Below are 23,829 nucleotides of genomic sequence, written 5' to 3'. Positions count from 1 at the left end.
AACTGACTCACTCATATAGTTATCAGAAAGAAAAATATAGACAGGCTCTACTCGGCCTGTCCTGTAAACCCAACAATTAGATGTTTAATTTCTGTGTATACTTTGCTTCTGCATGTATGTACTTCCACGGTGGCGCAGCTGTAGCATTGTTGCCTCACAGCAAGAGGTTCTCCCGTTCGATTCTCGGCTTGGGTTGGGAGTGCCTTCTGTGTTGAGTCTGCATGTCCTCCCTGCAGTCGAGTGGGCTTTCGAAAGACATGCATTGAATGGGCGTGCCTTCGTTGAAGGTTGGGCGTCGAGCTGGCAACTCAACACCATAAAAACCAACTGCCAATCATTAGCGGACTGGAGTTCCACTGTGGCGACCCCTAACCGGGAAAAGCCGAAAGACAACAACAACAACAACAACTTTGCTTCTGCATGTATGTAGAACCCTGAGAGCCTGCCTGCTACAGTCTAAACAGCATTAAAGCTGTACTTGGATCCTTTTCCCGAAACACCTTGCATTCATCTGCCTATGTTCTGTGTACATCCAGAGAATATTGAGCTTATCTGCCATAACCTGACACTAGTGAATCGACTGTGCTACACTACCAAGACCAACTCTGTAATGTCTCAGTTCTTATGAGATTGGTGGACCACTGATCTGCAAGGTTTGGATGCACTGAAGGTCTGAAGGGGTAACCAGACCCTCAAGGATCATGGACATTTGATAGTCATTAGCATTTAAGAGGCAATGGACTGCCAAGGATTGTGGACATTTTTGTTGCTTAGATGACGTGCATCTGAAGAAACTGTGGCTTCAGTAATCAGGGACTCTTTTTTTTTTTTTTATGCCCTGTCCCTTTCTTTCTAAAATAGTCATTACAAACATCTTCATTATTACAAAGTGTTATTACATATGGTACTTACAGTGACTTGCCTTTCTTCAACAGTTTATGGACAGGTTAATGACCAATAAACTGCCCTTGTAGTTGTAATGGTGCATGATAAATTCTGACCACCATTATTGTGACTCACTGTTTTTCATCCCTTCACTACCATTTTGAATATCCTGGCAAGCAACCTCTTAGCTTATTTAGTGTTGTTACATAAGACTCAGAAATACTTGTTTTGTTGTCCTAGAGCTAGGCCTAAATGCATAGCCATCACTACAAATAGATCTCAGACTATGTGTTTTACAGGTGTGAAGATGCATTGCGCAAAAACAAAAGTCTAATTGGCCCTGACCAAAAGGAATATCAGCGAGAACTAGAAAGGAACTACCATCGCCTCAAAGAATCTCTTCATCCTTTGATAAATAGGAAGATCCCTCAACTGTACAAACCAGTATTGCCAGTTTCTTGCCACAGGTGACTGTTGTGTTTTAATGTTTGCGATTTTTTTGTGTTTATAAATGTTTCTTTAGCAAGTTCAAGTTATTAAATTTCACAACTGTATTTATTTTATTGTCCGGAAATGTCCACTCTACTTTCATGTGTAAATTAAGTGTATTTAAAGTTTTTTGCATGCTGGAAATTAGGAAAAATGGCTTGTGTAGATTGGACAAAAAAACACGTTTGCCAACTACTTTATAGCAGCTCTTAATAATGTATGCAGAGTGAAATGTAATTCTACCATTATTTGTCTTTGAGAGGTAACTGTTTTGTTAGAAGGAATGAATATTCCATTTCTGGGTGCTCTAGTTCTGAAAATGCATTCACACAGATATTTAGCTTTCTCTCCAGATGCCATTAGTTCCTGTAACACTGTGTAGAAAGTGAGTTACATTGTTGTAAATTATATGCTAATCTATTTTATTTTCCATCTGTAAAAATTCCCACATTGAACCCATGCAACTTACTTAGAATGATCTATGTCATGTGAACAGGCAACGTGTTGCATTATTTTAAATATATGTGGTTGTTTTGCATATCTAAACAATTTGTGAAAAATGTTTGTGTATTATTTTCAGGGAACCACACCCTGAAAGCACATACATGCCAGCAATTGTAGGTGTGTCTCGCCCGTTTGCCATCACTCGATGTCTCCTATCAAAAACAGACTAATAGAATGCATGTTTTTGCCTGAATAAAATATTCAAGAAGTGCTGTTTCAGTTGTCTTCTCAAACTGGTTGAAGTTTATACCTTTAAAAGCCACACTTTCCATTGCTGCTGGAAAGAGGGGGAAAATTTAGGGTGAGGTGACAGGCACATGGTCTGTGCCTGTTGCTGAAGCCCAGACAATGACATCCCAGACTGCAATCTGCCAGAATTTTTGTGTGGTCACTGTGGGGCATGGGAAAGCACTCTTAAAGATTGTCTAAAACCTGATTGTCCAGATGAAAAAATCAGTCTATTGGAACATTCCTTCCTTATCCTGCTACTCAGTAAAGCTGATAAAAGCTCCAGTAGCCTCCAGGAACTCTCCACATTAACTTTAAGCTTCAGGAAATTCTAGGGACAAGTGTCTGACTGTCAGTTTTAACTTTTGACTTTTCTGAACCAGCTCTGTTTTGTTTTCCTTCTGGGCCATTGATTCTGTCATTTAAACAACTGATATGTTCCTGCAATCTAGCTTATTTTGTTATACCAGAGACACTAAACATAAAAAAGAAACAAACTAGCCCTGTTGCAACACATTTTTCTAATACAAGTAATAGTGATACTTCATTACCGGAGGCTACAATTTTGCAACACGTATTTTTAGGAGATAGTGGTAGAAGTGATGTAATATTAAGGAGATTTTGCTGTATAAAAAGACTTTGTTTATATTAAAGTTTAATACCCTACACCCTAATGGACTAAATAATGAATGTGCATGGAATAGTCACACCTCTCAACCATACTGAATTCCTTGGTATTTACCGATTTTGAGGGCAAAATAATGGAGTGCCATGAATTCCCGAGTGGCCCCTTTAATTCCCAATTGTTTTTTTATTTTTTTTTTAATTTATTTTTGTATTACCACTTTAAATTTATGGCTGTCACCACGCATCACCAGCCTACAGTGGCGTGCGTGACATCAGCTACTGCCTGTTGGACTTAGATATTTGCTTTGAACTATTTTGGAAGGAAATAGGGAATATAACAGCAATGGCAGCTGCCCATGCAGAGTCCGCCCACATGTCCTCAGGTCTTGATGAGAAATGGGCTCAGCCTCCAGGTAAGAAAACAGAGTAAAAAATGTTATCTGATATGGCTAACAGGCCTGTAATGCTGCTTAGTGGCATAGCTTTTACCCTGCCAGCCACTCTATTCAGAAGAACTGTTTATCTGATACGCAGCGCTAGTTAGAATGGAACTGTGTGTTCAAGCTAGTTTGCTGTATTTTATCTGCTGTGCTGTAAGTCTGTTCAATCTACGAACTGTGCGCTGCTAGTTAGTCTGTTCAATCTACAATTATCTGATATAGTTTTACTGGGTGTGTGTGGGTTAGTTAGTCCGTTCAATCTATGATATAGTTTTGCTGGGTGTATGGGTGGGGGGGGTGTCTGTGTGTAAGTGTGTAAAATGCCCCTTTAAGTATACCTGGTGGTTAGTGTTACTCAGGCTCAAACCGTGTGGGTACAAGGAGCAAGAGTCTGAATTCCCTACCCATACCACCACTTGTGATTCAATGTTTGATTCATACTTTTTGGTCTGTTCAAATTAGTGAGAACTCAATTCACTAAATAATGGTAGCCATTTCAGTTTCAGTCTTCCTAGCTTTCAGGAAACGCATGGTAATTTGGTAGCACAAAACATTTTATTCTAGCAACTTTCCAAGATTGTACAAGCAATGTTTAAAATGTGTCCTTGGTTATTGGGCTTTTGTCCCCCACAATAAATTGTGGCTTTTTCCAGATTTCATGTGCTGCAAAGTTGAGAAATATAGTTGAGCATCGAGTGGATTTTACAAGGAGCTTGAGAGCTTCAGGGGAAGAGAAGTTTAGTGCTGCTTATGCCAAGTCTGCTTGCATTGTTAGCAGCACAATGGGTAGTATACTTGCTTTTGATACAGAAGGCTGTGGGTTCTACTCCCACAGTATGTAGATGGCTTGATGATACTGTACTGTGTTGTACTTTTAAAGGCGGTGGATGCAGCAGTCTTGAGAATGTCCTCCTTCGAAGGAGATACCTAGTAACTATGAATCTGTTGCCTAACTAGTACAGTGCAAGCTTTACATGGAATTAAGTCATCATCATCATCATCAATCCCCCCCTTTTATTTCTGATTTTCTAAATGGGTCTGCTGTTGCTTGTCAGCTTTCAACATCTCTCTCGATTCAATGCAGTTAATTTTAATTTTACAAAAGACAATTGTATTTTAGTTTTATACAAGTTCAAAGTTTGGTACACATTCAAATGTTTAAGTAAAACAATATTCTGGTTATATTCTGTCTGTTCTTCAATTTGTGTTTGAATGCTGGTATCCCATATTGCCATTGGAGTGGGTGGGGTTACCTAATTATATATCCACATTTTATGTTAATTAGCATATCGATTTTTGGCCAGTTGTACCTACTTTTCTTGGGGCTTTGTCCAGATTTTTGATGTTTCCAGGTTGAGAGGTATGGGAATAGTGTAAGTGTCTCTTTAAGGCTTTGATGTGTTTTTTTTTTTAATTACGTTTTTTTTAATTGGTTAATTGTGGTGCTGTGGGTATTATTTATAGTGGATTTCCTTTTTACTGATCCTTCACCCTAGAAGTTAACAGAGGCATTAGAGAGTATTGTGATAGAATAAAGATTTTATTGAACTTGCATGTCATTTTATTATTATTGATTGTGTTGTAACCTACCCGCAGTTTGTTCCACATGGTCAGCTTGTTAGCAAAATAGGTTCATAGGATGATACTAGGCTATCTGCCCTAGGGCATTTATAAGCCTAGCCAGAGTGCGTTTGGCTTTCGCCACCCTTTTAGATCAGTTGACTGTGCCTCTGTATAGTAGGTCACAGAAGATAGCCCTTTTAAGGTTAGTTTACTGTGCCTCTGTCTAGTAGGGACACAGAAGAGATCCCAGGGGTAAACCTACGATCTCCCATCCACTCGTCAAGATTTCTCTTGAAGAGGATCATTGAGGGGCTCTGCCTAACATGGTTTGGGATTTTGTTCCAGAGTGAGGGGAGCCTCTGGGATATGAATCTGTCCCTCCAGCATGTCCTATTTATTTCTCTGCTGAGGTTTAAGTCCCTGGAGCGTGTAGCTGTAAGGGATTTGGATTTCCTGAGGTGGAGCATGTCCATTAATTCTGGGTTGGACATGGCTTTATACGTCAGGCACAGATTGCCTCTGAGTAGGCGGTAAGCAACTGAGTAGAGCTGGAGTTTCCTTAGCCTAACTGTGTAGAGCATCTGTTTGAGTCCCTTGATCCTCTTGGTGAGAGGTGCTTTTGGCGTCTTTCCAGTTGCTGCAGGTGTCGGGTAAGGTACATCCCAAATGGGGCATTGTATTCAATTATGGGTCTGATGAGTGATGAATAGAGGGGCACAATGACCTCTCTTGATCTAGATGTGAACCCTTTCATGATAAGGTGGGCTATATAGAAGGTCTTTCTAACCACTTTGGCAACGTGATTGTCAAAGGAGAGATTGCTATCTACTTGGGTCCCCAAATCCCTAATTACTTCTTCCGTACTTAATGGATTACCACCTATGTGGTAATTTGTGGGCACTTTGTTTTTCCCAAAGGGGATGACTATGTACTTTTTGGCATTTAGCTTTAGGCCATGGCTGTGGCACCAGTTATCCGTCTCTGTGAGACCCTTTTGGAGGATGCTTGTGTCAGTCGGCGAGTTGATTATGGCACCCAGTTTGCAGTCATCTGCGAACTTGGTCAGCCATAGTCCTCCCGTGTTAGCCTGTACCTCAGAGAAATATATACCGAACAAGAGAGGTCCCAGGACTGAGCCTTGTGGGACGCCAGTTGTAACTGGTTTAGAGTCTGACAATGGCACCTGCAATTCTGACCATGTGGGTTCTATCCCTGAGCCAGTTTGCAACCCATCTTGTGACATAGGGGTTGATATTTAAGCAGGTGAGCTTATTTATGATGCTCGAGTGGGGTATTGTGTCGAAGGCTTTTGCGAGGTCCAGATAGGCTGTGTGGACTACCTTCCCTTCATCTATGGCCTTGGTGACTGTTTCAAAGATGTCGACCAGGTTCAAGAGGCAAGATCTGCCCTTAACAAAGCCGAATTGGGTAGGATCCAGTGTTTGGAGGTTCCCAATGACTTTGTTTATGAGTTCCATGATGATACGCTCCAAAGCTTTGTAGACCAGGCTAGTCAGGCTTATAAGGTGATAGTTTCCGGGGTCCATTGTGGCACCACCTTTGTGGAGTGGGACCACTGTTGCTGTACGCCATTCCTTGGGTACATATCCTGTAGTAAGGCTGAGACTGAACAGTGACTTTATGTGAGGGTTCAGTTCTTATTGGAGCTTGTGTAAGACGCAGCCCGGGACACCGTCCGGTCCCATTGATGCTGTGTTTTTTTGCTTTGGAGAGGGCAGCTCTCACCTGTGCATCTGTGATGTCAGGGAGGCTACACTCTGTTGGGATAGACATTTGCTCTTTTGGGGGGAAGGGGGGGAGTTTGCACTGAACCTGTCTGCCAGGATGTTGGCAATGTCTGTGGGTTCAGTGTATTTTTTGTCATTTTGCGCTAACTCAAAGCATATCTGGGAGTTGCCACCCAGGTTCCTGACATAACTAAAGAAGGCCTTGTGATTATCTTTAGCGTCTTGTGCAATTTTTCTTTCGAAGCTGGCCTTAGATGATTTTATGAGGGATCGTAGTTTCTTGCTAGTACTGATCAGAGATGCCTTCCCTTTTTGGGATTTTGCTCGATCATGTAGTAGCTTCCTTCTTCTGTTGTATAGCTTATTTATGGCTGGGGTCCACCAGGCAGGTCTCCTGCCTTTAGAGGAGTGAGTCTTGGTTTTATTTGGAATAGCACGATCCATGCATTCCTGTAGGTGTCCACAGAATGCGTTTGTAAGGGATTTTGCGGTTTGGGTCGTATTTTCCACTGGCCCGGGGGCTTTGAAGGATTCCACCTCGGTTTTGAGAAGTGTGAAGTTTGCTTTTGAGAAGTTGTTCACCGTGGTTTCCTTGGCTGGGGGTGGGGACGGGATATGGATGTCCAGTGAGATTAATTTATGGTCAGATCTTACCAATGAGGGGTATACCTCTGGTATTGAACATAGAGTCCCCATGTTGGTGAAATAGCTTTCACACTCAGCATTGTCCACTAGCATTTACTGTCGTACAACTCTGATGCCAGGTACGGGATAGTTTTTAAATGCATTTTTAGTCCCTGTAACCCTTGAAATCTCATCAAGCCCACATTCCCACTCAACTTTTCTTAAAGTGAAACCAGGGACAACAGCCTCCACTTGGAATGTTCCTCGCACCCCTCCACTAATCACAAAGCACAGTGCTGTGATGATGTGTTCTACATACCTACAACCCCATCTGAATTTATTCCTTGGCATCTTCTTGCTTCCTCCTCCTTCTTCCCATATCCTTGGTACAAGAAACAGCACAAAAGTATCAAACATTACAACTACAGATTTGTAGGTGCAAGCATTATCAGCTTATTTATGATGGTTAGCCAAAGCATTATTGGTAGGCCTTTTCCCAAATGTTGATTCCTCAGAGGGAGTCTACCAAATCCTTCTTAGCTTGTTTTACTTTTTTCTTTAACCCAATCTTGAGTTTTGTTCTCCACATTGTAATATTGTTATGGTGCTTTTACTGTCTGATTTATTTATTTGGTGAGTTTTTATGTAAAGTTATTGTTATGGTGCTTGGGAAACAAGTACCTAAATAAACTTGAACTTGAATCTCCCCTCCCCTCTGACTCCCATTCTTCCATTATGTGTGGGTGGCATTAGCAGGCCACTCCCATCTTTTCTTAGCTGGCTGCTCCAGTAAAGGCACCTGAGCTACTAATTGAACCGGGATTATCTGGGGCATACTCAGGGCTCTTTAAAAGTGGTATATGTTAGACCACTGGGGAAAGTGTACATAGTTGTGTAAACAGTTCCTGTTCATCTTGACAATTTTTTTTGTTTATGTATCTGTTTTTTTTTTTTTAATATTGCAGTATCTCTGGGATTTCTCCGTTTCCCAGGATACAGTTGGTATATTTAAGTAGCAGGGATGAGGGATTGTGGCAAAGCCTCCCTTGTAAAAATTAATTTTTGGCATTTTTATCTTTCTCGAATGTCAATTTTGACTGGAAATAACTCTTTTTGTGATTGTACTTATGAGACCGTCACAGAAGGTTACGTTTCTGTCACACAGCCAAAGATCCACACACTTCAAAATGTAGCATAGCTACTTAAGCTTCAGAGGTAGTATACATTCATTTCATGAAGAAGAGATGGTTGGAAATGCACATTAGTGATCATAATCTATTAAGGGAGAAAACTATTTATTTCCTGTTAACCAGCAGAAGCAATCCCAACAGTCAGACTTCAAGAAAACTGACACCACAGAATTCAGCCACAGTTAGTGTTATATGACGGTGAAACAAAAAACAAATACAAAAGTAACAGGCTGTAGAAGCTTGAAGTCCTAGGCAATGAAGACTCCCATGTAATACACACTTTTAATGTAACAAAAAAACAGAAGAATAAGCGCTTTCAGCCAGCTTAACTGGCCTTCATCAGATTCATCTGAAACTATCAATTACACGTATATATATATATATATATATATATATATATATATATATATATATATGATACAGCCACTGGAAATTAGCTTAATTGATCAATTAAAAACTTTTTTACGTATTTAAATATTAAAAAAATGTTTAAAATGATGTTTAACCCTTTGTATATATAAAATTTGTGTATAACCAACACATTAATATCAAATACATCGTTCAGACAATTCACATTTAGTACAAATAAAAAAATATTTATTTATTTATTTTACATTTGTTGACCGGGCTAGTCTGACTGGATACATGTCCATTTTCAGCAGAGGCCCGAGGAGAAAAGCTCCACTATATACTAGTAAATAATAATAACAAAAAAATAGCACAATAAGATACAAATTATAAGCATGTAAAGAACTATTCCCATGCAGCATAGTAACAGTGCAAAAACAATTTAGCAAAACTATAACATACGGGGAGGATTTCTATTTCCAAATTCTTTGCAAGAGTAGGAATAGTACAATCAAAAAAGAAAGCATTAACTCACGTAAGACTGTATTCAACTATTTACAGTATTAACAATTTTTGATAAACGTTTAGTGCCAGGGCACTAGTTTTAAGAAGCGGATTTGTACAGCTGGGAGCAACATGTAGATTTGGATAAAAGGTAAGATGACAGGTTGCAATAATATGACAGTATAAAGGTTGCAGTAATATGACAACTAAAAGTACTATCCAAGTGGATGGAGGGTGAGCTACAGAGGAGGGGTAGTAGTAGTGATAGTGACAAGTAGAAGAGTAATGGAGAGAGCTGAAAAAAGAGTTGGATGCTGAAGCCAGTCAGGATTCGAGCAAGGGCATAGCCAGTGAGATTTAAAATAGTTCCTTGGTTGTTTCTTGAAAAGTTGTGATGAGCCTAGAGTGGTCAGTTCTAAGGGAAGTTTATTCCAGTATGAGCCAATGGCATTTGTAAACAAGGAGTCGCCAGCTTTGTTGTGCGTTTTGAGAGTGGCTACTAGTAGTTTGTTAGGTGAGCGAAGGGAAGTAAGATTCCTGTAAGGGACAACAAGGTTATTTAGTATGGGTGTATTAGAAGGGTAATGGAGAATGTTATAGGTGATAGCTAATTGATGTAGGAGAATAAGATTTTGAAGTTCAAGCCAGTCAAGCTTTTTGAGATTAACACAATGGTGGGTCCGAAATAGGGAACCTGTGGCAAATCTGGCAATGCTATGGTAGGCTATGGCAAGTTTCTGAAGGTTCGATTTTGAAAGGTTTATAAAAGATGGTGAGGCATACAATAATGTAGAGATAAGATGAGTTTGGGCTAGAGACACCCTGGTAGTTGCTGTTAGAAAGGGCTTAAGTCTGTAGAGGGCACCTATCTTTTTATTAACAGCTTTGATGGTTAGGTCAATGTGGTAATCAAAGTTTAGTTGATTTTCTATTGTAACGCCTAGTAGTTTAGTGGAACAATCAGGTGTAATGATAGTGCCATTTTCCGACGCAATAGAAAAGGAGAGAGGGGCAGTTTTAAGGGTTGGATAGAAAAGTAATAATTTGTTTTTTTGGGACTAAGGAGGAGACAGATATCTTGGAACCATTTTTCTGCTGCCGTAAAGACTTTTTGGGTGGAAGAATGAAGTTCAGCTGGAGATACAGCAGAACAGATGAGAGTTGAATGTTCTGCATATTGAATACATGAGCATGTTGGGAGTGAAGTAGACAGGTTATTTATAAATATGGGGAAGAAAAGGGGTCCTAAGATGGATCCTTGAGAGACACCGATAGTGACTGGGAGCTGAGAGGATAGATGGCTGTCCCAAAGGACTGCTTGTTGTCTGTCCTTCAGATAAGAGTCAAACCAGTGCAATGCAGAAGATTTAAGTGAGAGAGATTTCAATGTGTCTAGCAAAAGTTGATGGTTCACCATATCAAAGGCTTTAGAGAGGTCAAGAAATAAAGCAGAAGAGTATAGGTTGTTATTGCGATGTTTGTTGATAGTGTCTGTAAAGGAGAGAAGAGCTGTGGAGGTGCTATGGAAAGGTCTAAAACCATGTTGGGAGTCTGAAAGTAAGCTATTATGTAAAAGGTGATGTAAAAGTTGTTGGTGTATACAACGCTTTTTGTTTCGCTCCCAAATAACTCAATTAAATGAAAAATAGGTTAAAGGAATAAATAAGAATACATAAAATACACTACAAATCCATAAAATAGGTCATGTTCTGGCCTTTAAAATAGATTTCAATGATATGTAGTCATTAATTCCAGGGGGGGCTGGATGCATTTAATTTAACTTTCCATATAACTTCTTTTTCTTCCAATATAAGTTTTTCATCACCACCCCCCCCCAGGATTAAAGTGTACTTTCTCAAGTATAGCGAAACAAAAAATGTGGTTGGAGTTGTTGGACTGTATGGGTCTAAACAAGGCATTCTTTGTATTTTTTTTTTAATATTATATATATGTTCGTAAATTCTATTTTTTAAGTGCCTATCCGTCCTCCGAACATAAAATGCTGGGCAGGCCATACACATGGCCAAAATAAACCACACTTTTAGTATTACAATTTCCTATCTGGAAATCAATTTTATTTTTACACAAATTGTTCAATGTAATGCTATTACCCTTGTATATATAAGCAGACTGATTGCAAGCTCCACATTTTGTAGCTCCTCTGAGTGCTTTCTTAGTCCTATCACTTTTATAATTTTCCAATTGGAATTTTATATTCCTGCCAGTCTTTTAAACAAACCTAGGTTGATAACCTAGACGACTATAGACTTCAGTGTTACCTCTAAGAACATTCCAGTTCCTATCTATAATGTTTTTTACAATAGGTGCTTGTGTATTATATTTTAAAATCATAGCTCGTGAGAAATCAGTATTTTTCTCATTTTTTTCTTTTATCCATTTGTGTAAAGTCTGCACCTAAGAGAGGTTTATATAATGTCCCCCATTGTGATGAAATATACTCAATAGTGTCTTCAACTAATTTAACAGGATGACCTCTTTCTAAGAACATTCTACCAATAAAATTGAGTTCTTGTGCAACATCTTGTTGGTTGGAAGTCATCCTAGCTGCCCTGATACATTGCCCTTTTAAAATACTTTTTTTTCTGTGAAAAAAGGTGGCCGCTTTGATACTCTAAGTAGGAATTACTAAAAGTGGGCTTGCAATGTATATTTGATTTGAATCCTAAAGGTGTATGAGAAATGTAGGTATCCAAGTATGGCAACCCGGTTTCACTTAATGAATATATAAATTTAAAATAGGGACAGATACTATTTAAATATCCAACAAAATTGTGAATGACATTGTTTTCCGCATTCCATAAAATAAATACATCATCCAGGAAACGTACATTAAGAGTAAAATATTGTCTAAATTCACTATTTTAAACATGTCTATTCTGTGAGCACAAGGTTGGCAAATATGGGGGCACAAGACGCCCCCATAGCTACTCCCTTTAATTGCCTGTAGTATTTACCTTCAAAATATATAAGATTATTTTCTAGAACAATAATCATCAATTCCAATAAAAGAAGAATTTTATCATTATTTAAATTCAAATATCGTGTCATGGAAGTGTGAAAAAATTCTAAATCTTCTTCTTTGGGTATAGAATTAAATAAATCCACCACATCTATGCTCAGAAAAATCAAACTACTGTTCCATAAATCATGTTTCAGCCTACTCAAAAAATCCCACAAATCATCAAGTAAGTATGGGATATTATTGTAGGCATGTTTTAACTTGCAATCAGTGTGCTTATATATACGAGGGTAATAGCATTTGTTTGTGTCTTTCGGCTTTTCCCGGTTAGGGGTCGCCACAGCGGAACTCAGGTCCGCTAATGATTGGCAGGAGATTTTTACGTGCTGGCTTGCCGGGCCTAATGCACAACCTTCAATGAAGGAACGCCCATTCACGCATATCTCCACACAGAAGACACTCTAACTGAGAATCGAACGGGCAACGTCTAACTGTGAGACAACAACGCTCGAGTAATAGCATTACATTGAACAATTTGTGTAAAAATAAAATTGATTTCCAGATAGGAAATTGTAATACTAAAAGTGTGGTTCATTTGGCCATGTGTATGGCCTGCCCAGCATTTTATGTTGGGAAGACGGATAGGCACTTAAAAAACAGAATTTACGAACATATATATAATATTAAAAAAGAAAATACAAAGAATGCCTTGTTTAGACACATACAGTCCAACAACTCCAACCACACTTTTTGTTTCGCTATACTTGAGAAAGTACACTTTAATCCTGGGGGGGGGGGGGGGGGGGTTGTTTGATGAAAATCTTATATTGGAAGAAAAAGAAGTTATATGGCAAGTTAAATTAAATGCATTCAGCCCCCCTGGAATTAACGACTACATATCATTGAAACCTATTTTAAAGGCCAGAACATGACCTATTTTATGGTTTTGTAGTGTATTTTATGTATTCCTATTTATTCCTTTAACCTGTTTTTCATTTAATTGAGTTATTTTTTGATTTGTACTAAATGTGAATTGTCTGAACGATGTTTTGATATTAATGTGTTGGTTATACACATATATGTATGCATACATATATTTTATATATACAAAGGGTTAAACATCATTTTAAACATTTTTTTAATATTTAAATACGTAAAAAAGTTTTTAATTGTTTTAATTGTTTAATTAAGCTCATTGCCTGTGACTGTATCATATATATATATATATATATATATATATATATATATATATATATATACACACACACGTGTAATTGATAGTTGTTTCAGATGAATCTGATGAAGGCCAGTTAAACTGGCTGAAAGCGCTTATTCTTCTGTTTTTTTGTTACATTAAAAGTGTGTATTATATGGGAGTCTTCATTGCCTAGGACAGTTAGTGTTATAGCACTGACATAAAAGTTAGAAACTAAATTTATACCTGAAACCTTTCACCTTTTATCATATAGCGCAGTCACTGAAGCTCTTGTAATAAATAGCAGATAATCATTTGATGAAGGAAAACACAGCCAAAAACTCAGTTTAGTGATCTCAGTTTATCTAGGCAGTTGATATAGTTTGTATCATCAAGGATGCTGTTTTATTTATTTTGTGTTTGTTTGCCTAGGTAGTGGACTGATCCCAGATGAGCCCATTTCAGCCTATGGTTTGTTATGTAGAAAAGTGCTGTAACTGTAGATTTTTGAGGGCATGTCTGGCTTCTCCTTTTCCCTGTCAGGCCTTTATTGTTCCTGCACCAAAGAACAGAGGGAGCTTAAAGGTATTCTTCATTTTCCTTTGTGATATTGAGCTAGCTTAAGGAAAGCCTGCCAAAGCCAGAACTGTTCAGTATTTTTTGCCAAGATGATGTCCCTGTTGGTATGCTGAATGAATGTGGAGACTTGATTGAAAATGCCCCTGACGATTTGAAGGCACAAAGTTTTCTTACATAACAACTTTTCTTAAGTCTTGGTTAAAGGAGTCTATATTAGCTCACGGTATGCTTATAAAAACGAACGGTGATTAATTGACCCTATGTAAGCGAAAGCTTACAATTTCGAACTATCAGAACAGCGATTTTTTTCTTAGGGAAAAAAATCGCTGTTCCAACAAAAAAAAAGAAACACTTTAAACATTACATTAAGTGGGGGGCTTCACCCCCAACCCCCCCCCTACTTAAATATACCAACTCCGAGACCGCACTACAGTGCCAAAAATGGCAAAGTAACAAAGCGGCCAAGCAAATTCTTTCCCAGGGAAAGAATTTGCTTAAAAGCCGCTTCAATGTTTTGCCGTTTCAGGCTTTTGAGTTCGACCAAGACGCATTCAAAATAACGCATCTTCGGTCTTCTAATAGGAAACCAGTTAAAGCATATTTAAGTGTGAAATGCCCACCACAGTACTAATTTCAGCTTTCTGTTTCAGTCATTTTAATTTCATTAAAACACTAAATGTCTCTAACATGTAGTGTCTTTGCACACACACCATTAGTAACTATGTTAGAAGGCTAATTTATCTGATTCATTTTCATTTTCAGCCCAGGATCCAAAACTAAAGTTAATTAACAGTTGTGATACAATTATAGATCAAAATTAAACAGTTTTGATACAGTTTCAGATTAAATAAATTAGACTATATTGGTGTAAACATTAGCTCTAAGTGATTTGGTCACTTTTAATGTGACATCCCAACCCATTAAGTATATAGTGGGTAAAAAGGGGTTGATGATGCCAATTTAGCATAGCAGTTGTAGAGAAACAGTACCTGTACTAGTAATTACACAAGTTCCACCAAATACAGTGATAAAAAATGTTATCCCATGTAATGATAGAGAGACAGCAGTGTGTATAAAGATTATGGGACCCAGACTTTTATACCACTGGAGTAATTCGGGACTGACAGATAATCAAGATTGTTTATGGTATGTACAGATGCAAATCAAAGATAGGGATTTGAGTAATGGAAAGGGAAGTAGAATTGGAAGGTGATATTGAGAGAGAAAGGCAGAGGCATGTAAAGAGGGGGATTAATACAAGAGACATGTAAATACATCTATTTTTAAGCGCTGCAGTTAACTATTTAGTGATCAGTGGCTATATTAACGGAAGTGCTTTTACCGTGCAGAGCACCAGCATTGATGAGAGAAACCTAAGATGTTCCTTATTTGATCACTGCTGCAGTACCCTTAGCAGTATAGGTTATATTCTGCCAAGGGATGTAACATCCGGCCAACTTTGAAAGGCTAAGGGTAACTTGCACATGCCCACAAGCTCGAGCAGAGCTGAAGAAAAGGATAAGTCTGAGTACCAACCTCTTCAGAACTTTCTGAATGCTGAAGAGTTCTTGTCTTGCAGGCTTCTCTATTGCTGGGTAGATAACTTCCCTGGGGGAAGATGTGCACATCTTATATTTTGACAGAGCATTAACTTTTTCTGTAGAAGTATTACTTTTAAGCTAGGAAAAAGTATTTATGTAGATTGCCATGTGATTTTTAGTCACTTTTTTATTAGGTGCCCATTTTTGGTTCCTCAGACCATTCTTTTTCCTTGGCTCTCTCTAGTATAGTCCCTGTAGCCATTATTGACCAAGAGTTGGACAATATCCTCTGCAACTGTTGGAGTGCCCTTGGTAGGAAAGGGAGAACTACTCTTCAGTCTTAGAGGAAGGTGCAAGGAATACCTGTCTGCCTAGCCAGACTGGGATGCCTATCCCTAGGAAGGTTCTGCCTGTCAAAAGTAGGTCTGTTTCTTTCAATTGGTTGCAGCACTATTACAGACCAGAAACTTTTGTATTATTTATTTCTGGAATAACTGAATCATCTTTCTTTTTTCATTTTCTTTAAATTAGAACTGTCATTTTTCCTGCTTTTGAATTAGCTGTGCAACATAATCAGTTTTGAATGTTTTTTTGAACATTATATGGCATTTTGAATGATTTCTGTCTGACTCTAGGTGTTCAGTTTTGTCAGCTTATGATTTGAGTAAAGGATTAAATCCCAAATCCTTAAATGTTTTATTCCAGTTGTATTAATAATGTGAAAGAGCACCTATATTGTACAGTTCATCATTCTTGTTGATGGGGGACATAAGAGTTTTTTCAATTAAGTGTTCTCATGTTTTTTTTTTTCTGTCTCTCACTATGTGTGTGTGTGTGTGTGTGTGTATATATATATATATATATCTATATCTATATGTATATATATATCTACCTACATATATGGTTCCCCTTCAAACCATCGAACTTTTAAAACATCGAAGTTCAGAACATTGAATTTTAAAACATCGAAGGTTTGAAGGGGAAAAAAAGGTAAGTGTAGGTGAGAGAATGTTTGTGTTTTTCCCTGCATACTGTGTGTGTCTATGTGCCATCTGTGTGATGGCACTACAGATAGGGTACGGAAAATCTCCCGTTTAGCGCTTCTGCATATAGCACTAAATGGGAGATTTCCCTTTACTCCACTGTAGTGCGGTCTCGGAGTTGGAATATTAAAGTGTGTGGGGGGGGGGGGCAGCCCCCTGCATACAATTGTTAAATTTTTTTTTTTTTGGTTATACTTGTAACCTTCGATGTTTCAAAATTTAATGTTCTGGTCTCGATGATCAGAATTTCGATGTTTTGAAATTTCGATGGTTAGAAATTATATATACACAAGTTCATAAATGTGTGCTAGGCTAATGGCCCTGGAGCTTTTACAAGCCTAGCCCATAGGATTACCCTGGCATCGTGCCACCCGACGTTAGTTCCCAGTGCCTCTGTCGAGTAAAGCCCCTGGAGTGATCCCTGGGGTGAATTTTGTATTTCCCATCCACTCATCAAGATTCCTCTTGAAGAGGGCCAGTGAGGTGCTCTGCTTGACATGTATGGGAAGTCTATTCCATAGCATGGGCAGTCTCTGGGTTATGAACCTGTCCCTCCAGCATGTTTTGTTGGTTGTGGTAAAGAGGTTGAGGTCTCTGGAGCGTGTGGTGCGGATGGTTTGGGATTTCTTTAGATGTAGCATTTCTAACAGATCTGGGTCAGGCGATATGACACAGAAAATAGTTGGGAGTTTTTTGAGTCTGTCCATATAGGACAAATGTTTAAGGCCTAGGATCCCCTTTGTGAGGTACTTTTGTGGCCTCTCCAGTTGTTGCAGATGTTTAGTGAGGTACATGCCAAATGGGGCATTGTACTCAATGATTGGCCTAATGAGGGAAGAGTAGAGACAATGACCTCTTTCTTCCTGGATGCAAAACCCTTAGTAATGAGATGTGCCACATAAAAGAAATTTCTGACCACAGTGGCAATGTGGTGGTCAAAAGAGAAGTTGCTGTCAACCTGTGTTCCCAGCTCTCTTATAACACCTTCTGTGTTCAGTGGACTACCATCAGTGTGGTAATTCATGGGAACTGGGTTTTTCCCAAAGGGGATAACAACACATTTTTTGGCATTGAGCTTAAGGCCATGGTTCTGACACCAGTCGTCGATCTCAGTGAGGCCTTTCTGAAGGATGTCAACATCACTTGGGGAGTTAATAGCTCCCAACTTGCAATCGTCTGCGAAATTGGCAGCCAGAGTCCCTACTTGTTGGCCTGGACTTCAGAAAAGTAGATACCAAACAGGAGAAGACCCAGGACCGAACCCTGTGGTACTTCACTCGTGACTGGTCGGCAGTCTGACTTGGAATCATCTACTTTCACACTGTGGGTTCTATCTGTGAGCCAGTTTGCAACCCACCTAGTGATATAGGGGTTGATGCCTATCTTAGTGAGTTTTTGTGTGATCCCTGAGTGGGGAATGGTATCAAAGGCCTTGGCCAGATCAAGGTAGGCAGTATGAACCACCTTGCCTTTATCCACACCTCTGGTGACTGATTCAAAGAAGTTGACCAAGTTGAGCAGGCATGATCTACCCTTCACAAAACCAAACTGTCTGGGATCCAGAGTTTGGAGATTCCCTAGATCCATGTTTATTAGGTCCATGATGATGCGTTCCATAGCTTTGCATATCAGACTCATCAGGCTAATGGGGCGATAGTTCCCAAGGTCTATAGTCTCTCCTCCATTGTGGAGAGGGATGACTGTACCAGTGCACCATTCGGTAGGGACAAAGCCTGAGGGGAGGCTGTGGTTGAACAGGGCACACAGGTGAGAGCTGCCAGTTCACTCTGTAGTTCATGTAGAACACAACCAAAGAGCCCAAAGTTAGTTTTAGAGAAGTTTTTCTTGGTGGTTACCTCGGGGGGGGGGGGGGGTATGTGGATTTCCAAGGTGATTAGTTTGTGGTCAGATCTAACCAGGGAGGAGCTGACTATTGGTGTAGAACAACGGTCTCCCATGTTAGCATTCACCAGGTCAAGGATGCTGCTACCTCTAGTGGGGGTACGAACAAGCTGGTCCAGAGCATTGGAATTAATGAAGTAAAGGAAATGGGCAAGTGTATTGATACATGATTAGTTTTCCTAGTTAATGGAGAGGTAGTTGAAGTTGCCCAGTATGATAGTGTTAAGTTGGACCCTAATATTCTCCAGGGTGCTTAGGAACATGGAGTGTGAGTATTGGGACATGGTTGGAGACCTATAGCAGGCTATGACCTGAATCGCTGTCTTACCCAATGTTAGCTGCAGCTGAAGTATCTCTGATATGTTATGTTGGGCTACCATTCTGGAGGTGTCCGTATCCCTTATGAATATGGAAACATGACTGCCTTTGGAGCTACGATCCAAGTTCTGGGGCCGAAAGGTGTGGAATGAGTTATAGCCTGGTAGTGCAGGGGTGCTTTCTGCTGCCTTGAACCAGGTCTCTGTTACAGCACAAATGTCATTGTTCTCCATTTTAAGGAATGCTTCAAGCGAGTGCAGTTTGAGATTTAGACTTCTAGCGTTGTGCAGCATGACCCTCAGATTGCATTTGTTTCTAGTTGTTATGGTGGTAATTTGATCTTTGGAACATCGCCTGAAAAAGCACTCTAGGGGTAGCAAGAGCCTTGGCCAGTATTTGGAAGCCCAGGGGTGACAGATGCAGGCCATCTCTGGCAAAGCATCGAGGTCTGTCAGTCATGTCATCCCACTCAGACAGATACTGGATCCCCTTAGAATGACACCAGAAACTTAACCAATTGTTGAAATCAATAATTTTCTGCTTATACTGTGGTATCATTCTGGGTGATGGTAGGATGCTGCTCAGGGCTAGGGTCATACCTGCCTGGGCTACATAATCCGAGAGCTCCTCCATGTCTCTTTTCATGTAGTCCAAGGAGGCACGTCTCAGGTCATTCACATCCACATGCACAATGACAGTCATATTTGTACCTGTTGTTGAGAGACCTGAGTGTGTGCATGATGTGGTGGATCCTGGCACCTGACAGGCAGCTGACTGTTACTTTCTCCTTATTCAACCTATTGAGTGGGACATCAGTGTGCCTCACTATCGAGTCACCTATGACTAGTGTGTTGGGCATCCTGTTTTGCCTTAGGGTCTTTGGTTGAGTGGCACACTGCTTAGGAGAGTCATATGTCTCATGATTAGTGTTGTGCTGTGGTGGTCAAGTGCATTTCTGCCTTGGAGGTCTCTGCTGTTTGGGTAGATTTTTATTGAGAGCCTCCATGAAGGTGAGTGTATGGTTTGTGTTTTTATGTGAAAGCAGTGCTGGTGTGTGTTCCGGAGGGCTATGTGTACCATGTGATGTGGTGCAGGTGTTGACCTTTTCCTCTTGACCAGCTATCCCGGTCTTGGCTGGAAAGTGGGTGGCTTCCAGTTTGGATATATAAGCGCTTCTCTCACATGTCTGAGTGCTGGGAGGTAAGAGGAGAGGGTTGTCAGTGTACATGAGGCAGTTGCTACATTGCCTTAGAATGTCCCAAGTTCACCAGGTTAATAGGAGAAAGCACCATCCAGAAAAAAGGAGGTCATTGTCCCACTGTACTCATCCCTCATTTGACCCGTTATAGAACACAATGCCCCGTTTTGTATGTACCTCTCAAGAGATCTGCAGCAACTGGAAAGGCTGCAGAAATACCTCACTAAAAGACTCACAGGTCTAAAGCAGATGCCCTATGCTGACTGTCTAAAAAAACTCCAGCTATACTCTGTCGCATATCGTCTACTCAGAGGCAATTTCTGCTTAACATACAAGGCCTTGTCAAACTCAGAGCTGTTGGACATGCTACACTTAAAGAAATCCCAATCCCCCAGAGCCACAACATGCTGGAGGGATAGGTTCCTGACCGACTGCACATACATGTCAAGCAGAGCGCCTCTTTGGCCTTCTTCAAAAGGAACCTTGACGATTGGATGGGAGATAGGAAATTCACCCCAGGGATCACTTCAGTTGCCCTGCTAGACAGGGGTCCAGGGAAGTAAATATTGTGGGAAGAAATAGCCAGGGAATTGTTATGGCTAGGCTTGTGTAGGCCCTAGGGCTGAAAGCCTAGTACCAACCTATGAACAAGGAAGTGACCTTTAGACATGCCTAGAGGGGTGGACATTAATAATAAGTACTGGAGCTGTTTCCTTGTAGAATGTTTAGTGCTGGTAGCACTTTTGTGTGCTGCAATAATTGCTACAATTAGTCTGGTAAAGTGCTAGACTAATAAGCTAGTAAAAGTGCAGGAGAGGAGAGAACTAGCAGATCTAAGGGAAAAAATTGAAGAGCAGACTTTGGCACCACTCAGAAGCTTACAAACAGTCCTGGATACAGCAAATCTGTATCTGGACTAGACTAGTTACAGGAAAGGTGGGAAACAAGAGCAGAAACTGACTTTTAAAACAGAAAGTTGAAAGAGATGGAAAAAACTGCACAAACGGTCAATAAACTACGATTTCTGGGCCAGAAACCACATCTCTTGTGGTAGATAGGCTACCTAGTGCTTACCACTCCCACTGATAAGCTAGAAGGCTTCCCTCCAACACAGAAAAGCTTGGGGAGCTCAGAAGCTTACAGTCTTGGATACAGCAAATCTATATCTGGACTAGACTAGTTACAGGAAGGGCAGAAAACAAGCTTAGAATTTTTTTTGTAATGTTTGTGTGTGTGTGTGTGTGTGTATAATATATGTATGTATATATATATATATATGTATATATATATATATATATATATATCTATATATATATATATATGTATGTGTGTGTATATAATATATGTATGTATATATATATATATATATATATATATATATATATATATATATATGTGTGTGTGTGTGTATATAATATATGTATATATAAATATATATATATATATATATATATATATAAAATATATATATGTGTGTGTGTGTGTGTATATATATATATATATATATATATATATAATTTGTGTATGTATATATATATATATATATATATATATATATAATTTGTGTATATATATATATATATATATATATATATATACACACACACACATATATATATATATATATATATATATATATATATATATACACATGTGTGTATGGTTCTGTTATGTTTGTTTAAAAAACCAAAGCATCTAAAATTGTCGGTGTATTTAATGCAAGGGGGTAAGCCACCCTGAAACATTCATGTAAGGGGTTGTGCCCCCCTCCCACACACACACTCTCCCTGCTAATTGTATATACCATCTCCAGGACAGCACAACAGTGAAGAAAGGCCAAATTCCACTTTCAGTATTTTGTACTTTTGACATTTTGTACATTCAACATTTTTGTACTGAGTATGTATAAAATGCTGCAGTTATATTTCATTTACCTGTTTTACATGCTGCCACGTTGTTCATAAAGAAAACTGGCAGTGGTACAGACATTTAGCCCATTGAAATAAAAAAAAGGGTACAAAGGAGGTATTGACAAACATGTTTTCCATCTGCTCACACTGAGTATATAGAAATATTTGCTTTGTATGGACAGGTAGGATGTTGTTTCTGTTGTAAAGCATGTTTTAGTAATCAGTGTTTTGTTTAATTCTTCACAGAGATTCTTTCAGCAGAATGAGCCTTCGCAAGCTGGATATCTAAAAAGCACTTATTCTTGTATGTACATTTTTGAAGGAATGCTGTCAACTTGAAGAATTTAAGAAGAAATGTGATTGGAGAGTACCTCATTTTGAATCAACACTAAACTTTTTCCTGTGCTGCAGTTTTATGTTGCCAAGTATTTATTGTCAAATGTGGAAGCAAATACTTGAAAAAAGTGCAAAATTTTAATGATCTATGCTTCAGACGTTCCAGATTAGCACTTTTTAAAGACAAGACAGTTTTAGAGCATTATGTACACTAATCAAGAAAGTATTTCACAGAGACATCTCTATTATGTTTTTAGTTGTATTTATGTGTCAAAAATATAAGATTGTCTTTATAAACATTTTTTATCTAGTAATATTTACTTTAAGGTAATATTAAATATTTTTTAAAACTTTCTCATAGTGCTGGAAATTTACTCAGCACTGCAGTTCTGATACCTGGAAGTATTAAGAGCACATTTTTGCATTTTGTTTTCGCTGGTTTCTTAAATGTATTGCAGAAGTGTGTATTATCAGGTGGCTTTACTGGCAGAAACAGAGATTGTTAATTTGTGTCTGAAGTTTTAGATATGGTCTTTAGTGTATGCCTAAGGATGGTCATTGTAGTAGTACCATTCTTTGGTCTTTATTTTAAACAGCTTTCCAGTGAGTGTCATTCTGTTTTTTTTTTTTTTTTTTTTTTGCATAGTTTTGACAGTACTTCTGTAGTAGGTGTAGCACTTGAATACTTCTATTTGCACGACATGGCTTTTTAAAAATCTTGAGGTGCCACACATGGGGCTTGCCCTTCCCTTTCTGTGATGTTTGTGTATTTCTTTTTTAAACAAGATACATCTTTATTAATTTATCACTTATGACATTAGGAATCATGCATTTATATAAATGAAAACAAACCATATTGACATAATCTGAGTTGCAAGCATAAAACTTCACAAACCATATTGACATAATTTTAGTTGCAAACATTATACATCACTTATAATCTACTCAAATATTGTCAGTCAGTCACTGCATGGCTCATTCATATCCTGCCTTCTTTTAAACCTCATTCATCCACGGTATGTATTGTCCCCACAATTCCCATTTTTTTCTATGTAATTTACTCTTACCCTTTTCTAAAGATCCCATTTCCAATTGTTTTATCTGCTGATGTATTCGGTACTTCTAGTACAATTGGTTTAGACTCTGATTTCCATTTTTAAGTAATAGCTTTTTTGGCAGCCACCATAATTAGACTCAGCGAGGCCTTTCTATGTCTAGGTAATTCCTTTTCTGTATCATAGCTCAGAAAAGAAAAAAAAAAACATTTCCCTAGATACACCAATTTGCTCACCCAGCAACTCTGATAGAGTAATCTGCAGGGAATTCTTAAAGTCTACCAGCTCATTACATTCCCAGAAAATATGTTCCCAATTACCTCTTTCTTCCCCATCACACTTCCATTTTCTGTGTACCTGATGAAAAATTCTCTGAGTCTACTTGGGGTATAAAAATGCATATGTTAACATAGCCAAGCAAAACTCCTGAATCTTCTAGATTTTGTTGCATACTTGAGAGACTTACATTTATATCCCCCATTGTTTTTGTGAATTACTTATCTAATCTCTCTTCCCAATCTTTTCTAACCTCCTCTGATTGATTCTTATAGTTATCATGCAATATTTTATATGCTCTACTAATTATTTCTTTATTATAACAGCAGCTTCTGTTCTAGATTCT

At 38.8% G+C, this 23,829-nt stretch overlaps 1 protein-coding gene across 1 annotated transcript in view; it reads left to right on the top strand.

Annotated features, from left to right (window-relative positions):
• Nucleotides 1-22,506, top strand: part of DOCK7 (dedicator of cytokinesis 7) — a 3,076,229-nt gene extending 3,053,723 nt beyond the window's left edge. The window contains exons 50-51 of the mRNA XM_044085545.1: nt 1,185-1,352; nt 22,063-22,506. Of these exons, the coding sequence (XP_043941480.1) occupies nt 1,185-1,352; nt 22,063-22,105 (211 nt within the window). The 3' untranslated portion in view covers nt 22,106-22,506. The remainder of the gene's footprint in view (nt 1-1,184; nt 1,353-22,062) is intronic.
• The last annotated feature ends 1,323 nt before the right edge of the window (nt 22,507-23,829 follow it).

Source organism: Protopterus annectens, chromosome 10.part0 (assembly GCF_019279795.1).
Source record: "Protopterus annectens isolate FY-2018-M chromosome 10.part0, PAN1.0, whole genome shotgun sequence".
Taxonomy (NCBI): domain Eukaryota; kingdom Metazoa; phylum Chordata; order Ceratodontiformes; family Protopteridae; genus Protopterus; species Protopterus annectens.
This window is presented reverse-complemented; position numbering and strand designations above follow the sequence as displayed.